The 22,161-nt window shown below is 38.1% G+C and overlaps 1 protein-coding gene across 1 annotated transcript in view; it reads right to left on the reverse strand.

The window, feature by feature from the left end:
* The window catches only part of fgf11a (fibroblast growth factor 11a), a 63,093-nt gene that overhangs the window by 9,535 nt on the left and 31,397 nt on the right, over nucleotides 1-22,161 (reverse strand). The window contains exons 2-3 of the mRNA XM_084110280.1: nucleotides 19,164-19,274; nucleotides 9,761-9,864 (exon numbers count right to left, since the gene is read on the reverse strand). Of these exons, the coding sequence (XP_083966406.1) occupies nucleotides 9,761-9,864; nucleotides 19,164-19,274 (215 nt within the window). The remainder of the gene's footprint in view (nucleotides 1-9,760; nucleotides 9,865-19,163; nucleotides 19,275-22,161) is intronic.

Raw genomic sequence — 22,161 nt, forward strand, 5'->3', positions numbered from 1 at the left:
TCACTCACACAATCACTCAATCAGCCATTCAGTCACTCACTCACTTACTCGCTCGCTATCTCACTCAGTCACTCACTCACTCAGTCACACATAGACGTTAACTTCTTTAAATTGAGGAAGAGAGAATAGACTGCTGACTCAATGAGGACCAATCAAGTCCATTTTAAACAGGGCAGGCAAGGTCACAAGCTTGTGTCTGTGTGTGTGTGTGAGGAGATGGAAAGACTGCAGGTGTGTACAAGAAGGAAAAAGAAAAAGGATGTGTGTGTGTGTGTACTTGTTCATGTGGGCTAGGTGGTCTAAGGTCAGCTAGAATCATTCGGGATCAGCAGTTAGACTAATTATTTCATCAGTGTGGGTGTGTGAGGACCTGAGGCTCGGATCCAGGTGTGTGAGTGTCAGCGGCAGGGTGCTGAGGGCCATGAGCAGAAACACCCTCTACTGGAAATGAGTAATAATCCTGCCAGAACTACAGGGCATAGCAAAACACATATTACACAAACACACACACATCCTGACATATGCTCCCTCGAGTTTGCGGCTCATCCTCTCCAAGTATTTGGCTTATTATTGGTGTCCAGTCATTCTTACCACAACCTGCATGTGACGCAGCAGACAATGCAGAGTCCCATCAGCATGTGTATAGTCTCGCGTAGCCAGACCTTTAGACTGACGGCAGAAGGCCTGGACTTTATCGCAGCTTTCATTGGCCAAGGACCGCCCAAGAGGACATCTGACTGACATGTGAAGAAACCAATCACTGTTCGTTTTGTTTTGCGTCATGTTAGAGGTGTGAAGTCGATGTCCCCACGATCACAGGCATGCAGTTTATTCAAGAACGTTGTGCAAGTTTACTGCAACAATGGCGCAGTAAACATCACATACATTTGAAAATCCAGAGTTTAGTTGATTCTGATAAACGCTCATTGTCACAGTTGTATGACTTTTTCTCCCAGTGGAGCATAAAAAAATATATTTTGAGAAACGTCTGTTTTTTGTCCATACAATAGAAGTCAGTGGTAAACAAAATGGTTTGATTACCAACATAGTTCAGAATAATTAATTTTATGTTCCACAGAAGAATGGCATACAGATTTGGAACAACATGAGGTAAATGATGACAGAATTTTAATTTTTGGGTGAACTATCCCTTTAGTAAATAAATTGCTTTCTTAATTGTGTTTTTGTACATTCAAATGAGATGAAGACTGTCCTCATAATAGTTTTCTAAAAAAAAAAGTGCTATAATTATGTATGGTGCTGGTCACCCTCTCAAAATATTTAACCATGCTGAAATGAAGTTTCACTAAACATCGGAGAGGATCCTCCCACTCATGACTGTCGCATCAGTAGATACGCTAGCAGCGTAGTGTAGTTTGGTGATGCGAAGAATGAATGGACAATGGAACACACTCATGTTTAAAGGCTAATTCACACTGCACCGATAGACGTAGACAATCACTAGATTCTTCTTAGACATTCCATGACCAGACAAGCGCTGATTCAGCATGTTCAATCCACAAGAACAAGCTCAGACAGATGCCAACAGACACCGACGGGTAACACACTGACCCGATGAAGTGTCTTTTGCCGTCTGTCGGTGCAGTGTGAATGGGCCTTTTACCAGTGAAGACAATGGGAAAATGTGCCTATTGGTCAGAAGAAGCAGAAAACATTTGAACAAAAACTACCAAACACACACAAAAAAAGCGTAAGCATTGCTACGGCATACAGAAGGTGGAAAGATTTGATAATCCTTAGTAGTGATTCCCATTGTTGGGCAGGTAAGGGAATAAATTACTGTGTAGACCGCTATCTAAAACTCATTTGAATCAGTGTAATTTACATAGAACTCAGAGATGATCATGCTGATCCACGTCGATAGATGGCAGTGTAGTGTCTAACACCATTGAAGTATCAGTACTTAAAGTACAAGAAGAAGAATGATACTAACACTAGCTAAAGAACTACTGAATGCACTTTCAACTCATCTTGATTTGCAATGTTTTATCTGGGCTGAATGAAGAATACTTGTGCTCAGGGCCTAAAATTAACACTCGCAAACACTAAATGCGAGTACAAAACGGCGTGGTAAGCATATGAAACTGTCAATCGCTAGTTAGTCGTTAAGTTTTTATGAATTCTGACAATGTAATATTGTGAGTTTAAGCATTGTTTAAGCCTTGCCAATTTAAATATTCAAGCGAGAAGATGCGAAAGGGAGCTCAGTTCATTACTCATGCGCTGTGTGGGAAGTTTTGTGTGCGTGCAAACATCTGAAGTGCGCACCCAGAAAGCTGCATCTCAGACAGCGCGCGATACTGAATTGAGCTCTCTTTCATGTTTTCTTGCGCTTGAACTGACATATTTAAACAAAATTATGTTAAAATGTCTTGGCAAGTATTCTCGTATACATAGCCAGTTATGTCTTAAGTGAACGTAAACAGTTGAGAAAGAAAACGCATGTGTATCAGTATATTGGATCCGTGCAGTAGCTCTTAAAGTGACAGCAGCCTAATATTCTTGCTGCTGTCTGTGTTTTTAATGTTAATCAAACAACAAAAGACAAAGAGAAAATCACTCACTGCTCTAGACTGAATATTTTTTGTAAATTTAATAAGGATTACTCTATGTTTCTACCCTGGAAATCCAGAGTTCTCGTGAGAGCACAAGTTGAATTTGCTCAGCGAGTCACTCTGGCGTCGAGTAATGATGCTCATTAAATATGCCCTAGTATCCGAGCTGCACCAATCACATCGGGTTATCTGATATAGGCGGGCCAGAGGCGAGCTAAACAGATGACGACAACGCTGTGACGTCGAAGTCGAAATTTTCTTAAGCCATCGACCAATGGCAGGTGCAGCAAAAAATTAGCTTTAGGCTCTCACCATCCCTTGTCTGGGCGTCTCATGTGACCCAAAGTAACCCTGTTTTGATTGCAGTGGTATGTGAAGAAAAAGGAAAGGAAACAAAATGGAAAAGAGGGATACAAAAAGAAATAGAGCAGGAAAAATGGAAAGGGCAAGAAGGAAGATGGAAAGGGCAAAAGAAAGACGGGGAAAGGGACAGAAAGGAACAGAAAAGGTAGGTAAATGCAAGGGAAAGGGAAAGAAGAAGGGGAAGAGGTAATGAGGTAGGAAGGAAAGGGAGACGGAAATGGAAAGAAGACTGTACGCTTCAAATGTGTGATATATTACGGTCACCATATTAAAAGGTTTAAACCTTCATTTCAGGTAACTTTTAAAACTTTGTCATGAAAAAACTGGTCAGTTCAACAAAATCTGCCCCAATTCTGTCAGGTCACCTCTATCAGTGCAAATATGCACTGATGTGTGTGTGTGTGTGTGTGTGTGTTGTTTCATTCCCACCTTCTCTCTCCCTCTCTTTTTGTGTTCCTGGCCCAGGAGGGCTTCCACTGTGTGTCGAGTTTAAAAAATGGGTCAGGTTACAGAGACAAAGCACTATTTTTATCGGATAGCAATTTCCAGTGGTCGCCTACAGGTAACACATGCAGCACACAGCAATGACACTGAGTTTCCCAAACACCTTAACCTTTACATACAACTCTCAGCAGATCTAACCTCAGAGAGAAACGACAGATGAGAGCACGAGAGGAAGCTAAACAAGGAATCAAAACACTGGACAATGACAGAACCGAAAAATAGAGAATAAAAAGAGAATGAAAGATCAAGAGAGATGATAAAAAAAATAATAAAATGGAGTGATGAACGCAACCCCAAGGGCTCCGCTCTGCATGCCTTCTCTTGTCAATCCATCTCTCTATTCCTTCCTATGGATGATGGAGGCCTTTGTTCCTGTGGTGAGACCCCCCGCTGGCCTGTACTCCTCCATCCCTATCCCTCCATCCCCCGTGAACCATTCAACTTCTCCATATTCCTCCCAAATGTCACCGTTCTGTCAGATGAGAGAGATTACTGCGGTATATAATCATGCTTCACCACAAACGCACGTTCACGAGACAGCTGAGCAGAGGATCATGGGAAAGACCTCTGAGTGAGACCTCTTTCATTCTGAGTCTTCATTAGTGTCCACTTGTGTCCACAGTACCATGTGCAATACAAAAAATACACTGAAAATCTTAGGAACATGCTGGCAAAACTAGCATTGTGCTGGTGACTTTGCAAAGCAAGCATCACTTGAACATGTACAATCTAGTTTCCCTAAAAATGATTCTATGGTAATGTTATGGAAACAAATTCAGCTGACCCTGGTTGGGTGGCAATAAATAAAGATGGTAAAAAGAGAAGGAGAGAACTCCAGGAATGCAGAAAGAGAGAATGGCTGAGGTAGTAGAAGTTGAACGAGCACGAAGAAGAGAGAGAGAGAGAGAGAGAGAGAAGAGGCTGTAGGTGTGTGTGTGTGAGTGATTCCCAGTGGAGAGCCGCGTCCGAGTTTGTCAGCCACTGGAAAACATGAATTATTGATAAGCTCAGAGTTTAGGGCAGGTATGTGTGACAGAGAGAGCAACAGACACACAAACACACAAACTTGCTCCGATTTCAAACTGCATGATTTTGGCCACGATGTTGCCGTCTGAGACAAATTTTGTAAATCCTAAAAGATTCCTCTAATCCGAAGTCTTTGATCGCTAGTTTGACATGTTTAAACAGCTGAGTAATGACCACTGCGATCCAGTTTTACCTCCGACGAACTTCTGGCAGTGTCAGGAGATTTGACACACAGTTCTGTAGCGAGATTTCTCCAACGACAATCATCAAATCAAAGACCAATAAAGTGCACAACCTGATGACAACAACAACAAACCACTTGCTTAAAGGTCCTTGCACACCGAGTCTGAAATTCTCACCTGAAATTTTCACACATTAAAAAATCAATGCGACCTCACGTTGAGTCAATCACGTTTACACACTGCCTCCGATACTTTTGTCCGTCATAAAAAAATTGGATCAGGTTAAATTTTCTGCGTTTTCGCATCAGTAGCAAGCATTTTGAGAGGTGTTTTGACAATTCAGAGCCACCGTATAAGCGAATGCCAAAATCCAGAAATGGTTCACGGGAATTGGTGGTCGTGTTTTTAAAGGGATAGTTCACCCAAAAATGAAGATTCTGTCAGTAATTACTCACCCTCATGTTGTTCCAACCCCGTAAGACTTCCGTTCATCTTCGGAACACAAATTAAGATATTTTTGATTAAATCTGAGAGCTGTCTCACTCAGAACGTCAGAACGTAGGCTCACTATGGCCGACGCTGGTCATGTGTGTGATGCTGGCCAATAGTGAGCCTACGTTCTGACGCTGCGCTGTTACACTATGTGAACTCACTCAGAGCCTCACACAGAAGAAAATGAATAGTGGAATAAAGTCGTTATTTTTATGTTTTTTTGCGCACAAGAAGTATTCTCGTCACTTGATAAACTTAAGTTTCAAGTTTCAAGTTTTCACTTTATTTATCCTTAGAAAGGAAATTTAGTGTGCAGCAGGATATCTAAAAACAAAAACAGGATAAGAGCACCACCAGATGCCAACAACATTATAAACACAACACAGGATACACATCAACGCAACAATGGAGACATTCCTTCCCCAGAACCAATGACAGAAACCAATACAATACACGATCAGTGTGTCATAATGAACAATGACAAAAAATATAAAAAAATATACTATATAAAAAAAATTCATAAGATATCACCTAAGTGAATTCAGAGTCCTAATAGCCACAGGAATAAAAGAATCCCTGGCACGTCTGGTTCTTAACATGGGTAGCCTAAAACGGCGACCTGAGGGGAGCAAATTAAACTCCCCAAAAAGTGGGTGATCAGAACAATTTAAAATGTGGTTAGCCTTACCCCGGACCCGTTTATCATATATATGTTGCAGCTGTGGTAGCTGTACCCCAACCACCTTAGAGGCAACATTTACCAGCCTAGCTAGCTTATGCTTGTTGATCATTGAAAGGCCACTGTACCACACCACAATACAAAATGTCAAGACTGATTGAATAAAACACTGGTAAAACAAAGTCATCAGAGTCCTACACACGCTAAATGATTTCATCTTCCTCAAGAAGAAAAGTCTCTGTTGGGCCTTTTTACAGGCAGCAACTGTGTTGCTCAAAAGATAATTTGCTGTCAATGATGGTTCCTAAATATTTATATTCATCTACTGTCTCAACATTCATATTCTGAATAACAGTTTCTGAAACATTGTGCTGTAATCTACGAAAATCAATAATCATGTCCTTTGTCTTGGAAACGTTAATAGACAGATAGAAGTTGTCACACCACTCAATAAAATCATCAACTACAGGGCCATGCCCATCCTCATCATTATTCAAAAGGCTCACTATAACAGTATCATCTGCTTAAGGTTGAGCCACTGTAGTCACTTGGACTATTTTAAACATTGTCTTTACTAACGTTTCTGAGCCGGCAAGTTTCAGTTACATAGAAGCCTATGGAGGAGTGAGACAGCTCTCAGATTTAATCAAAAATATCTTAATTTGTGTTCCGAAGATGAACGAAAGTCTTACGGGTTTGGAACAACATGAGGGTGAGTAATTACTGACAGAATTTTCATTTTTGGGTGAACTAACCCTTTAATATGTGGCTCCAGTATCTTCTAGCAAAGCATCAAACTGAGCCACTGACATCCTGAAGTAAAGTTTGAATCGCTCGGGATAATCCCGCAACTCCTTGATAAGGAGGTGGAACTCTTTCTACGCAATCTCAGGATTGGATGGAAATAATATTTCCTCTTTTTCTCTTTTTAAGTCGAAGAGAACAAAATCATCACTTCCTGATAAACTGGCGCTAAATATCACTAAGAAAACTAGGAAAAGCCACTGTATATAATAATTTTCGCATATAATAAATTACGTGCAGACGAAATACAATCAATGCGTTATCTTGCTTTCGGAGGCGGATGCTGCTGTTTGGGAACGCTGTCGTGTAAGAGAGTTCTGGGAGGGAATTATACCGGACCACTTTGACGAGATTTGACAAGCATTTCACAACAACCAAAACAACATTTCAGATGCTGTGCAATGAGATCGCTCCGCTGGTTATAGTCCCATCCCATTACTGGTTATATGCCGTCCCATCACGCAAAGTCACATGATTTTTTTGTTGTGCATCGAGAAAATTATTCAGTAAATGTGTTTCCATCGTAGTTTATGCGCATGTTTTCTTAAAAATGTATCCGACTCAAACGAGAGCATATGTTTTTATGCACATTTTTCAGAATTTATGCACATCTTGGCTTTTCCATCCAGCAGTTTTTGATGCGATATCCCAAGATGCACACAGAAATAGATGGATGGAAACGTAGCTTATATGTTTTGGTTCTATTGTTTTAGACTATTTTGAAGCTCAGGAGAAAGCTGTCTCCTGTTTTCGTGTTTGCATTGTTTTTTGTGGCATGCTTCGCTGCATGGCTTCACACTAGTCTCTTTGGTCTAAAATATCATGCTTGAAAAAAGATAAAAGTTAGGGCACAGGCAGAGCGGTTTGAGTGCCTCAGACTAAAGCAGAGATTGGAGAAAAGAAAAAGAGGTCGCCTTGCATGAGGTTTTCTAGGATAGGGATTTTCTCTCTTTTTTTCAGGTACGGTCATTTCCCCCTGTAGAAAATGGGTCGTGTTTCTTCCCATGAGGAGACACATTCTCTACAGATGCTCTCCTTGCAAGAGAAGAGAAAAAGAGATAGAAAGAGCATTTGTGCTCCAGTGTGTGAGAAAAGGATACGTGAGAGGGTTGTATAACAAATTATGTCACTTACTGAGTTCACAAATGAGGGAAAGTTGTAATTTATGTGATAATTGATATAAATCATTTTGAAATGGTTTATCTCACTGTTTAGATTATTTTTAGTGACACCAGACAAGAGACTGAATGTGATTCAATGACCCGGCATACGATAGTTCTTTTTGTTCTTTGCTTAGAAGTAAAAAGAAGTTGTAAATATCTTTGCTGTGATATACTGTTAACAAACATGCTGATGCCGTTCACGCCGCTGAGAGTGACGTTTAGATGAATATATAAATATGTTCTGTACACTTTCCTCTCAATTACAAAATAAACACACAACAACAACGACAGTGGTGAGAAAACATCAGTTCAGAAAGCATCTGATCATAGTGATGTGGAAATGTTCACACAATCTTTGCAATTCACCGACATCATGTCGACAGATGAAGTTATTACAGTGATTATGATAGTTAAAATTACAGTGTTATGATAGTTTGATCATTATATATTTGAGACTAAACTATATAGATCTGGCTATGTGAGACTATAGTTTAAATTAATCCTTTTCTTTGCGTGACACATTGACATTACAGTACAGAATGGCTCTTTCAGCATTATCATGAACATTGTACAAGCATTCGCTTCATGTGTCATTGAACGGAAGAAAAGCTCTCGGGAGAGTAAACGTCTAATTCTTTTGGCAAAAACGTCCTTCTCATACAGATGAGTCTATAGACTTTCATAGACAACCTAGGAAGTCTAGGAAGGACTATTTTTTTTATGTTTCGTTACAAGCTGTTCCCACATTTGCAATAAAAACGCGATTAATACATTAAAATTCTTACATAAAGCCCTTAGTGCACTTTATGGAGCCACAGTACATTACAGAGCCCTCGCCTCTCTTAGACTTTAAAGAGTGTCATGATCTACTTCAAAGATGAAAGCAAGCAATACTCTTTTCTTCTCCAAACGAGAGTGAGTGGATAGAGAAGAAAGAAGAACTGCCGCTTTACCCTGCAAAGCATTGCATCTTTTGTCTTGCTCACCAGAGTTTATCTGCTGGAGAGAAATAGGCCAGACTAATGGAGTGTGTCACAGAGAACCGAGGCCAACAGTATTCACACTCACAGTCTGAGGACAAACGCACAGCACTTAACTTCATTAGTAGCACCTGATACATAATCAAAGAGCATCAAAAATGTGTCAAGTTTCTTTGAGTGTCTGAAACCTCATTAAAAACATTTTTTTTTTAGGATTTTGAAAACTTTTATACAAAGAATTTTCCTTGATCTTTTGACATAGAGGTCATTGTACTATAAAAATATCCTGTAAGTTTCAGAACTCAAAATTTCCTCATTAGTCCAAATACCGCTTTTAATTGAAACCAAGCTCAGAAAACGACTCGTTTTGGAATTTGTCACATTATGATGTCATAGTGTGACGAAAGACCGCCTCTGCAAAAGAAGATCGACGCCCACTTCTACATCAATTCCTCTTTAGCCCCGCCCACTGATGTCCTGTAGTAGTAAATACGAGACAAACGCAAACACAGGATTGCTTAAACAAAACCATAGAGACGCCTCTGAGGATTACAGACGTTTTGAAGTGCCAAGTTGTGGAAAAAAACAGTCTTAGCAGCATTGCCTTCCTTGTGATCCTAACATTAAGAAAGCGTGGATTAACTTTATTGATTTGCTTTATTTGCGTCAGTAAGACACTGTTCATTCACTTAATTTTACTGCGGATTCATTTCTAAACAAGACATAATATGTTTATGATAAATAAAACGTGTGAAAGCTCAATGCTGCTGTCATTAAACAAAAGGGCAACAAACCAAATGCTAATTCATGTTAATTTTTTCAATTCAATTCAACAATGAAATTATTATGCTGATAATTTGCAACTGTATTGATTTAGAAAAGTAAAAGCTTTTTCATTCGTGGTCTCAGACATCTGGCCTCCACTGTGTGTCGCTGGCTTCTTTAACATGATACGATATGATTGGTTTGTATGAATATGAGATGTGCTTACTGATGTGTAGAGGTGGCCCTCGCTGTTCATGCCTATGTAGAGTCCTGACTTAGTGCTCTGGATGGCGACTATCCTCAGACCCACAGGAATCAAGTTGAACAGCACTGCAATTCAGAGAGAGAGAGAGAGAGAGAGAGAGAGAGAGAGAGAGAGAGAGAGAGAGAGATTTTAATCATCAGCGTGGACACTTTGAAATTTCGCTGTAATAAATGATGAACGATTTTCAATATCTCTTTTTTCAGCACATTATGAAAGGAGAATTTCTCTTCAGTGCACCTGAGGTAACACACACTCCTCCAAAACTGAGAGTTTCAGCAGAAACCTCCTGACATTACAGACCCCCCGGTGAAATGAGCTTTCAGATTCGGTGAGGTTTTAAAGAGAAACTGTGAAATCTCCTTCCACCTCGTCCTTTGTTCAACCATCACTCTGCCAGCCGTAGCCAAAAGGATTTCCAGTGTTTCCTAAACTGGGATGTTAGCTCGAGGCGTGCGCATGACACCGGGACGGTTGCACGAGCCTTTTGCGCTGCGGATGAGAGGGTGTCTATTTTGGTGTGTAGTGTTGACCGACGGGACCGTTGGTGAGAAACGTCTTGAGCGACATGTTGACTTTAGCAGTATTGACAAATGGCCTGTGGCAATGTGTCTCCACGGGAGCAGTGCAGATTCGAGGAGCCCCTCCTAATGTCGTGATAACCGCGGGCATGACAATGCAGACCTCATCTGAACCCGAAACCTTACAGACTTTAAGACATAAAAAATACTGGAGAACAGATTAATGACTGCAGAAGTAGAAATGAAGAGAAATGAAGAGAATTGAAATGAAGAGGGACTTTCTTTCACACTCTGTTCCAGTTTTAATGTCTTTTCTGGCTGTGACAAATAACGCAACAATGTACGAGCAGAATCAGTTTAGTCCACAGCTTTAGTGGAGCTTCAATGGGTGTCGTGGATGCCAGCAAAGAAGACAAGACAGTGGATTGCTCAGGAAAAAAATAAATAAATAATAATAATAATAATAAAATAAAAATAAAAAAATAAAATGAAAAAATAAAATAAAATAAAATAAAATAAAATAATTTTACTTCAATAGGTGTCGTGGGTGCCAGCAAAAGAGACAAGACAGTGGATTGCTCAGGGAAAAAATATAAATAAATAAATAAATAAATAAATAAATAAATAAATAAATAAAATAAAATAAAATAAAATAAAATAAAATAAAATAAAATAAAATAAAATAAAACTTCTGCATCAATAGGTGTCATGGGTGCCAGCAGACAAGACAGTGGATTGCTTAAGGAAAATAACTTATTTAATTTAATTTAATTTAATTTAATAATAAAAAATAAAAAAACACTTTTGTGGAGCTTCAATAGGTGTCGTTGGTGCCAACAAAGCAGACAAGACAGTAGCATAGTTATATTTTTACCAAGATAAATAAATAAAGAATAATAATAAAGAATAAACAAAATAAAAAGATTCATATTCAATCTGAGATGACAACACTAAGAAACAGATAGGACAAGAGCACACTTTCTTCTAAAAAATAATAGCGGAGTGTTGGGAAAGCTATTGTGAAATATATATATATAAATATACCATTATATAATTATAAATTATAATAAATATATAATGATACATGTGTAAATATGCTAAAAGTGAGCAGAATTTAGTAAACTTATAGAAATAGACTGGGCTGTGACTTGAAAAGCTATAAGACTCATGGACTAAAAGCCACAAAACAGTCATTCTGATCTGAAAATCAGCATCAAACGTAATGATGACAGCGGCACTAACTTTACCAAGCCTTTAACTGTGGCTCAGAATCAATTAAAGACAATCAAACACACTGAGACATTAAACAACATTTGTTCACCATCATGATGAAATTAGATACCGCTAGAAGAAGCGTTTGATCATCATGTTATGTGTGTATGAGTGTGTGTTTACATGTGGTGTCTTTGCACCCCGAGGCATCACTACAGAGACTGACAGTCAGGCTCGTTTTATTGCTTTAAGAGACACAAAGAAATGAATGACAACCTTAGGTCTGTCTATGTCAAAGTCCGTCTGTGCTCGGCATTATGGGATATGGGTCAGGGCACAAAACTTGCCTGTCCTTCATCCTCTCTCTCTAGCATAGAGAATCCTTCCTTTCTTCTTTCAATATGCCTCAGCGCATTGTGTCAGTGCACTGTCAACAGCGCTGACGTCTCGCTGTCTGTTAAAGACCTTCAGAGCTTCTCGCTTTTCTTTTTTTCTCCCATCCTTCTGGGCGGATTGAAGGGAAGTCATTAAATGTTGGCATGACATTAGTAAAACTTTGTGAGTGTTTAAGTGTTCTTAAGGGGGCAATGCTGAGGAAATTATATTTGCTGTAAGTATGTTTCATCTCCGGTTGACCATATTCGCCAGATGCTTCAAAATAAAATGTCCGTCACCAGATGGACATTTACGGGAGAAAAGTAAACTAATTCCATAGTTCTTTTCCCCTTTTGTTTAACCTTTCTTTCAGCTGTAGTTAAACTTTCTTTCAGTCTAGACGCTGGCCTCACACCATCTTTTCTTTCTCGCCGCTGTCTTGTTCTCTTTGGTTAACCTTTTCTGTGTGCCAAAATAAGATGCCAGAATCTTGCTCTTTTAGATTCTCCCTCTTTATCTCCCTCTGGCCATAAACACACTGCAGATAAATACAGTTGTCACTCCTCTTCTGAGAGCTGTATACTGTAGTATTAATATAAATATATTACCAAAAAAAAAAAATATATATATATAAACCTGTTTAGTAGCCTGGGTGTATTATCCTCACCAAGGCTGTGTTTATTTGATTAAAAGCATAAAACAGTAATGTTGTGAAATATTACTACATATACTCTTTTCTATTTTTAATATATTCTTCTGATCCTTACAAAATGCTGATTTTGGTGCTCAAGGTTACATATTATTATTAATGTTAAATGCAGTTTATTCCTGTTTCTGCTTTGTTTCCCGGACATTAAGGGGCCGTTTACATGACAGCATTTTCAACTAAAAATGGAAAACCTTTTTGGCCGTTCATTTACATGACAATGGTGTTTTGGGGCCTGAAAAACGCAACATTTTACGCAACGATACCGTTACTGTCTCCATGTAAACTACAAAAACGTGAATTTGTGAAAATAGTAACATCATGCACATGCGTATTACGTGTTCAGTCTATAGGCACTTAGTGTTTCTTTAAAAAGTGACATCGCCAACTACTGGCCTGGCATGAATAATACAGCGTTTTTTGCGGCTTTGATTTTTGATAACACTGTCGTCTGTATGCAATAAATGCAAAGGAAAAACTTTACCGTTTATTTTAGTTCATTATAGTCAAGTTTGTATTTACTTCCTTGCACTGTACAACATTATATAACACTTAATTTGAGCATTTACTCTCCCTTTCGAGTTTCATGGCAAAGCATGCTGGGAAATGGAAATCCCAGCCCAGTTTCAGTTAAATTTAAGTTTGTCTAAATTAAAAGAAACAAGTTCATAAAACTCAAAAACAATTAAACAATTCAGATTACTTCAAATGCGTCAGTTTTTGTGAAGTCAAAAGAAAAAGAAAGTGTAAACTCATTAGAAATTAGAAATTTGATTTTACTAATTTGTTTAATCTCTCATATCACATATCCCTCATGTCTGTGTGGAAAGTATTTGCTGAGTTACAGTTCATTTTCTGACACGTTTCAGAAGGGACTTCGAAAAGCATAACATTTAGTTTTTATTGTGAGTGTACACAAATAAAAGTAGTACATTAACAGTTTCAAATAATTTATAACACTTGTCTGTATGACCAAAATCAATGGAGTATTTTGAGTCTCTTTCGCACCAATAAGAAAAAAGGAGTGGTGGTCGTGCCGTTGACCCCAAGGGGTTAAGTTTACCCTTCTCAAACCAATTCATTATTTTAAGCATTAGGATTTACATTGTGTTCCTGTGTTTAGCCCATTTGCTTTTGTTCCCATTTCTGCTTGTTTCCATAGTTACTCATTAGTTTATATATAAGTCCCACCTGTTTCTCGTTTACTTGCTTATTATCTTGTGTATTTAAACCCTCAGTTGGTTTGGTAAACAATAATTGAGAAGTGTAAATCAAATGGAGATGGCAACAATCTACCTGAAGGAGGACATGTGTCTATATTGTGTATATATTGTGTGGCCGCACACACACTAAGGAGGATGTTTTGAGAGGCCAAACAAACTGCAAGGATCAAAGATGGAGAATTGTGGATGCTACTGTAGCTGAGTCACAGTACTGAGATATAAAGTCACAATTACAAGAAAAAAGTAGCAATTATGAGAAATCAAGTTGCAATTGTATATAAAGTCACAATGTGAGATATAAAGAAACATTTCAAATATAAAATCACAGTTGCAAAAAATAAAGTCACAGTACTGTTGCACATCTTAGATATAGTCACAATTACCCTTTTTATTTTTTCACTCTGAGATTGAAACAGAACTGCAACCACACGAAGAACAATAATGTAGAGGAATCATTCCTGTATTTAAATGCTGTTATGCCTCTCAAAACTTTGCAGTGTGTGTCCTCTGTGAAGACTTTGACCAAAGTCAGAGTTTTTTTTAAATGATTATTTTCCTTACTTGAAGATATTCAGTAAAGGACAAGGTAAGGCAGAAATGTAGAAAAATGCTGTAATAAGGAAAGATTTAGTTGCAAAGAAACCAACTCCACCTGACTCTCTCTCTCTCTCTCTCTCTCTCTCTCTCTCATCTTTTCAAGTGTAAGTACTTGAGCAGGGGTGAAATGCATGATCAGCTCAAGATGTTCATTGGCTGAGTGTGAAATACACACACACACACACACAAGAGCAAGAGTCTAGTCGTTCCTCTCCAGTTTTGCTCATTAAGACATTACATAATCAACTTGTTGTTGAAGAGAATATTAAAATGAGAAGGACTGCCAGTCCACCCTTCCCTCCAATGATGGAGCACCGATCACTGCCGAACCAGCTGTTCTTTTGGCTTTTCTGGGAACTGCCGGGACAAGCACTGTGCCATCTGGGGACCTGGAACTAATCTGTGGAAAACTCCAAAGTTTGCTTGAAGAAATTAAAGGGCCCTAATGTAAGAATTTGTATGTAGCAATCACATTTGCGAATGCTTATACAATGTTCAGGATAATGCTGAAAGTGCCATTCTGTACTGTAATGTCAATGTGTCATGCAAAGAAAAGGGATTCTTTCAAACTTTAGTCTCACAGCCAGATCTATATAGTCTAGTCTCAAATATATAATAATCAAACAATCATAACTCTGTAATTTTAACTATCATAATCACTGTAATAACTTCATCTGTCGACATGATGTCTGTGAATTGCAGAGATTGTGTGAACATTTCCACATCACTATGATCAGATGCTTTCTGAACTGGTGTTTTCTCACTGCTGTCGTTGTTGTTGTGTGTTTATTTTGTAATTGAGAGGAAAGTGTGCAGAACATATTTATATATTCATCTAAACGTCACTCTCAGCGGCGTGAACGGCATCAGCATGTTTGTTAACAGTATATCACAGCAAAGGTATTTACAACTTCTTTTTACTTCTAAGTAAAGAACGAAAATAAACTTCACTGTGATTGAGACTTGAATCACATTCAGTCTCTTGTACATTATGTGTGTATGAGTCCAAGCACGAGTGACAAGTTGCTGGCTGTAGTTCACTGAACGGCCACCGGTGTCGCTAATAACAAGGCTTTCTGAATTCTAGAGCCTCTACAAAGAATGTTCTTTAGGCTTTACCTTGAAGTAGATGAAGTGGAGAACATGAACTCTAACCATTAGTTCACCACAGAAAGGATACATCTATCACAGAGTTTACTAACCTTGTTCAACTTATTCTTTGCTGCTCACCTTGCAATAAACTGTGATAAATTAGACTGCAGTTGTTTTCATTAGTTTGGATGAAAATTACAGGGCATGTTTGCAAGAGCTAATGTGTGCAAACTGAGTTATGAAGGCGTCCAGGTCAGGTCTGGTTCTGAGGCGAGTACAAGAGAGGGGAAGGCTATATATTCCTAAAAATAAAGGTTACCATGAAACCTAATATGGAAGTTTCCAAAGCCATTCTATCAGCATGGATCAGAGCATAAAATCAAATTGTTTGCCTATTTAATGATGGAATTGTATATCATTACAACAGAGGGCTTCCAGATATGAATCAGAGCATGTTAATTATTTATTCTCTCTCCATGCTGATTTGGCAGTTTTTGGGTGTTATTAGCATATGCCGCAGTGTGGTGCATAAAGAGAAGCTTTAGCGAGACCCCCTCAGTGCTAATGAGAGGGCAAACCTATAACATCTGACCTCAGTCAAAGAGACAGACAGAGAGACACAGAGAGAGAGAGAGAGAGAGAGAGAGAGAGAGAGAGAGAGAGAGAGAGAGAGAGAGAGAGAGAGAGAGAGAGAGAGATGCATGTGTGTAGTCAAGATCTGTTAGCTCAGCCTGTCAATGTCCTCTGCTCTTTCTTGACCCTGTAACACAGCAAATGTGAACACCCACACCAAAATATGGAAATGAGCACACACATCCTCTGACTCCAACTGGTTCTCTTTCATCAAGACGACATCAGCAAAGATCAACTAGCCTCGGTAAATTGCATCAGGACAGTTTTATTTAAATGGGCGAGACAGGCAAATATCAAACTAGTTGATACATTCAATTTCAAACAATGCAATAACTTTCCTGTATTCTGCTTCAGCTCTCTTTCCACTGCTAAACTGCATGTGTGTGTATGTTAGATCAGTCTAGTTTTTAGTCTAAATGTTTAGTCGAGTTAATAAAGTCTTGTTGTGTCACACGTAAAGTTGTGTGTGGTTAGTGCTCAAATACTGGAGTCGCTAATCATGCAGATTTTGGCTACATGCTCTGAGTACTGTACAGTAATAAATATATATTTTTTCCACACCCTGGAAATGAACATTTCTTAGAATTAATAAAAAATTAACACTGAGTGTTCGCTGGACGAACAGGTTAGATATTAATTCTGCTACATCAAGTTAATTCTTGCAGCTGATCTAAATATTTCTAATTAATTATTCCTATGTTATGATTAATTATTCATATTTCATACTTCATGCTCAAAAGAATTTACTTAAATCCATTGAAGTCAATGGAGTTCATACTGGTAATTATCATATTATATATTCTTAGAAATTTCATATAATGATATATTCAAATAAAAATTCTTATAAATATTGCTGAAAATATTGTTTGTTTGTTTTTTTGCTGTAAGGGAGTGAATGAAGTAATTGCATGATAAAAACATAACATTCAAACATTTTGCACATTCACTTTTTAGTTACTGATCAGGTATAGTTTAAAATGATTAAGTTATGACTGTTTTTATAAGCTTACGTTCCACATGGTTCAAATAGACCTGGCAATGCAACAGGTGCACATTAACTTTTACTCAGTTGATCAAAAAATGCTGAAACATTCATCAAAATATCATTTTTTTTGAGGCTGAGTAAATGATGAACTACCTTCAAGTGAGTTTGAAAGTTAGGGACGAAGCCTCTCTTTATAAGGTCTAGAAACTGCTAGAATGCAGGCAAATCCTGACCCACACACCTTTCACCTGAACAGATGAGCCCTAATTTGAGGAAACAAAGCAAACTGTGCTTCAGTTAGCATAGCAATTTCACCTTTCTCTCACCTCAGTGCACAATCTATATATAATAACCATAAAGGCTCGACAGCAATCACACAGCTCTGCCGCTTGCTTGCTTTCTCTTTCTTTCACCTTTTAAGTAGCTCTATAAAAAGTTATTTAACTTTGTCTCCTTCAGCATCCACACAGCTGTTCCCAGATGGTTCCCCTCTGTCAAACCCACTCCAGCGAACACACACTTACACATTACCTGACACACACCGAATCAGCCGACAAGGCACTGTTAAATGACTTCTATGCAAGATTTATGCGTGGACAGAAACACTTACGAAAACCCTTTTATCGACTGACATAACGGCTTTGTCTCTGGAAGGTTTTCAAGACGTCTGCAGTAAAAAGTGTGAAAACCTTGTGGGATTGAACTGTTTTATTTTGCTTATTACGTTCTCGTATTAAAAAGACATTACGGGGCATCTGTTTGGCTGTGCTCAGAAAAGCGTCTCATGAGGGGAACATGTAAATTATGAGGAGACTGCTGCGTATTTTAGAAGAGCCCATACTGTAAATCAGGACGGGAACAGTAACAGATGAGATGTCTTTAATATCTGAAATTATACTCTTCTGCTCCAGTGACGTTAAACAAACAGCAAACTGAGATCTTTCCAATTTCAAAGAAAAAGAAAAAGAGCCGAGTCATCTCACATGTGCCTCTTTAAAAAGATTTAAAGGCTGGATGGATGGATGGATGGATGGATGGATGGATGGAAAGAACAACAGAACGATAGATCAAATGAACGGTACGATTCGAACAGACAGATAGAACAACAGAACGATAGATCAAATGACAGATAGATAGATAGATAGATAGATAGATAGATAGATAGATAGATAGATAGATAGATAGATAGATAGATAGATAGATAGATAGATAGATTATTTGGAATGCGCCTTTTCAGAGTCAACACTCTACTTGCAATATTAATAGTAAGAATGTCACAACTGGAAAGCACCTTTCATATCACAATTCAGTAATCTCCTCTCTGAGTCATTTCAAATCAAATTCTAATTCAGCTTTATGAGGGTGTGGCAAATTCAATCCAAATTCACATTCATGAATTTACATTTACATTTAGTCATTTAGCAGACGCTTTTGTCCAAAGCGACTTACAAATTAGGACTAAATTAAGCGAGTCATCATGAAGAGGCAAAAAACAACGCAAGAAGTGCTCAAAAATACGAAGTTCAGGCATTGTTCAGAGTAGCATAAGCCCGATAAGCGAGGATTTAAAGGAAAAGGAAAGATTTTTTTTATTATTATTATTTTTTTTTTATGAGGTTAAGTGCTCACGGAGGAGAGGGGATGAGGAGAGCATTCCACCAGAACTGAAGGAGAGCAAATTTTTAAGTTCTAAAGTTTGCCCAAAGCAAACTTTCTCCGTCTGGTCTCCTGAGCAATGATAGAGCAACCTCTGAATGAAAGATCCTCCTGAACATGATGTGAAAAGATGCGGGGAGGAGGGCAAGGTGTCAGACACACAGACAGAGAGAGAGAGAGAGAGAGAGAGAGAGACCTGGCACACTTTAATGTTTGTTTCCCATTATAATGGGATGTAATGTGATAGTGAGTTCAGGGAAGGTTAACCAGATTTTTTTAAAGCTCTTAAAACATGTGTTCAAAGAAGATCTGAGCACACGCACAGATTCACACACACACACCCATAAATCTACAAGCACACACTTACAGAAGGAGCTGCTTTCGTCCTTTGTGCCGTCCAAGGTGCCATCGGGTAACATCTGCAGGTAGAAGCCGTGCCGACAATACAGACGGGTGACGATGCCTTTCAGCTGAGGCTCTGAGAGAAAGACAGAGAACGTTTCAGTAAACAGACAAACTTATACAACCATCCGTGTTTACGAAGCACATCGGGGAGATGAAGTTGTTTCTGTCTGTACTGGACAATGGACTGTGGAGAAATGACAGGAATTAAACATTCAGGGCTTCTCTTTCTTGTACCTACTCCTTTTCTCAGAGTTTACAGCACTAACACTCTCATAAAAAAAGGTACAAAAGCTGTTACTGGGGCGCTATCCTTTCAAAATGACATGTTTGTACCTTATTTACCCCAAAAAAGGGTGAATATTAGTATCTTAACAGTACATATTAGTACACTAAATGGTACATATTAGAATCTAAATGGTGCACATTAGAACATTTTCAAGGGAGACCGTCTTACTGACAGCTTTTGTACCTTTTTTTCTGAAAGTGAACAAAACAAAACCACACATAAGAGTTCAGTGAAATGGTTCAACATTATCTAAACTCTTGGTAGAGAGTTATGAGATGCAGTAATAACAGTAAGATGCAGTTATGAGATGCAGAACACTGTAGTAGAAAGTAATACTAGATTAAAAAAAAATTGTTTATGTATGAAATAAAACTGGCCTGTGTAACATTATGGTACATGAATATGGCAATCATTCAGTAGCATGGTTTAATATTGTATCAAAATACCATGGTACTGCCACAGAATCTTTTAAAGGGATATGATGAGCTCTTGTTCCGTCTTCCACAGCATGAAGGTAAGATCTTACCGATTAATGAATAAAACGCTCGTTTTTAAAATCTTCCCTGTCCTGATATGTATTATGTCATCAGCGCAAACTTTACAATGATCATGATAACTTCCGTTAACTACAATAAGTAAATACACTTCACCGGCTAATGATGATGCCAAATAAGAGCTACTGCAAAAACGGAAGTTCAAAGACAACATTCTAAATTCTAAAAATTCTAAATTCTAAATTCTAAAAATTCTACATTCTAAAATTCTACATTCTAAAATTCTGCACGCTTGTTTCTCTGGCATATAAGGCCTATAGAGAGGTTACTAAAAATGTGACCATATAGAAAATGACTTCTGGTTAATGGGTTTTTGGAGGAGAAGGGAGGTTTTGAAGGGAATAGATGTTGAAATGAACTATAACCGCTGGTAAGGGAAGTGTTGAAGATCTGTGTAAAACAGCACAAGTTAGGAAGGTTAAGGAAATATTATGGGACATGTCACTGTGCTAAAGCATGTATATTAAAACCATTAAGTTCACGTTCACAAAACTGTGTGGGAAACTAAACGTGAATGCAAAAAAATGTTTTACAATTTAGCATAACATAAATAACCCTAATAAATCGAATAAATTATGATTATTAATATTATTATTATTATTATTATCCGTGTTTTCTTTGTAATACCCATCTGGGAACTATAGTTGCTGAATTACTAATAGTAATTAAACTGGCACATTCACAGAAGTGTTTATTTATGAGCACTGTGTCAAATCTAAAGTGAATAAAGTAAAAGCAAAGTAAAGTCATATTAAATATTTGTGGAAGTTGTGTGTGTTCTCTACAACTTTCAAGAAAACTTCTACAATAATAACCCAGAGGTTTTTTGAGGTGGATTTTATGTGTAAACACAGACTGCTCATTAAATATTAAGCAATCCCATTAAAAGCACAGATGACAGGTAAAGTGTCTATTGTTGTGGCAGTAATGCAGAGCTTAGAGCCTAGAGAAACCTTGTGAAGGTTAAAGACAGAAAAAGATAACACTAACAAGTGTTTAAGACATTTTAATGTTGTTTATATGTCTATGTGGTGTTTTTATTATGCTTTAAGACAAACCATGAGTAAATTCATAAGTCGACACCATTGCTGAGTATTTTCTCCTTAAAACTGCAGTGAACCAAAGACACGGTTTGAAATCGCTGGTGTTTCTGACGTCACAAACTACAGTACCTTGTAACCAATCAGATCAATGTGTGATCGTCAACGAGTGGATCTCCGAGCTGAGTGAGTGAGTGGAGGCGGGGCTCATTTGCACAAAATCATCATTGTTTTAAATTATATTATATTTTAATGCTTGGTTATACTTTTTTTTTGATGGTCCACTTTAGACACACTTTACTGTAGGTTAGGGTTAGACGTCGAGTTACTTATAGCAAAGTTACTTAGTCAGTATAATGTCTGTTAAGAAGCATCAAAATAAAGTGTTAGCAGAAATTAAGCAGACAGTCTACTAATACTCTAATGAGAATGACTAATAATACTGACTAATACTCTAATTAGTTGACGTGTAGTTGCAAAGTCAGTAGAATGATTAAAGTGGAATATCGAAAAAATTTAGTTTTTTCTGTATTTTTGATTAAATAAATGCAGCCTTGGTGAGCATAATAGATGCTTCTTTCAAAAACATAAAACAATCTTGCTGACCCCAAACTTTTGAACATTAGTGTTCAGACGATATCTCTTTCGTCACTCTTTTTCTTCCACACACGTTCACTTTGTGCGACTCCCAATTCCTCTCAGCACTCCCTATGTAAAACACTGCAGAAATAGTCTGATCTCTCTCTCTCTCTCTCAGTCGTTCCCTCTGTTTGCTAGTGTCCATTGATCAGTTCTGAAGGTGAGGCCCTGAGGGGCCAAACTACAGTTTTAACATTCAGCTACATGGCACAGAGTCTGGCTGCCGACACACAAATCACTGCTTTTGCATTAAAGGCTGCACACAAAAGCAAAGAGGCGGCAAATAACGACATTCACAGATTAAACCCGCTTATTCTGCTTCGATAAGGCACGTTTCCTTCATCTCCTTTGATTTTGGGAGTGTGGGAAACTCCCCGCAGATCCGTCTTTGTCAGCCTCTAATCGTGACACGCTTTGAAAGCCACACACAGGGAAGCGGTG

This window comes from Abramis brama (assembly GCF_963993115.1).
Source record: "Abramis brama genome assembly, chromosome: 3".
Taxonomy (NCBI): Eukaryota; Metazoa; Chordata; class Actinopteri; order Cypriniformes; family Leuciscidae; genus Abramis; species Abramis brama.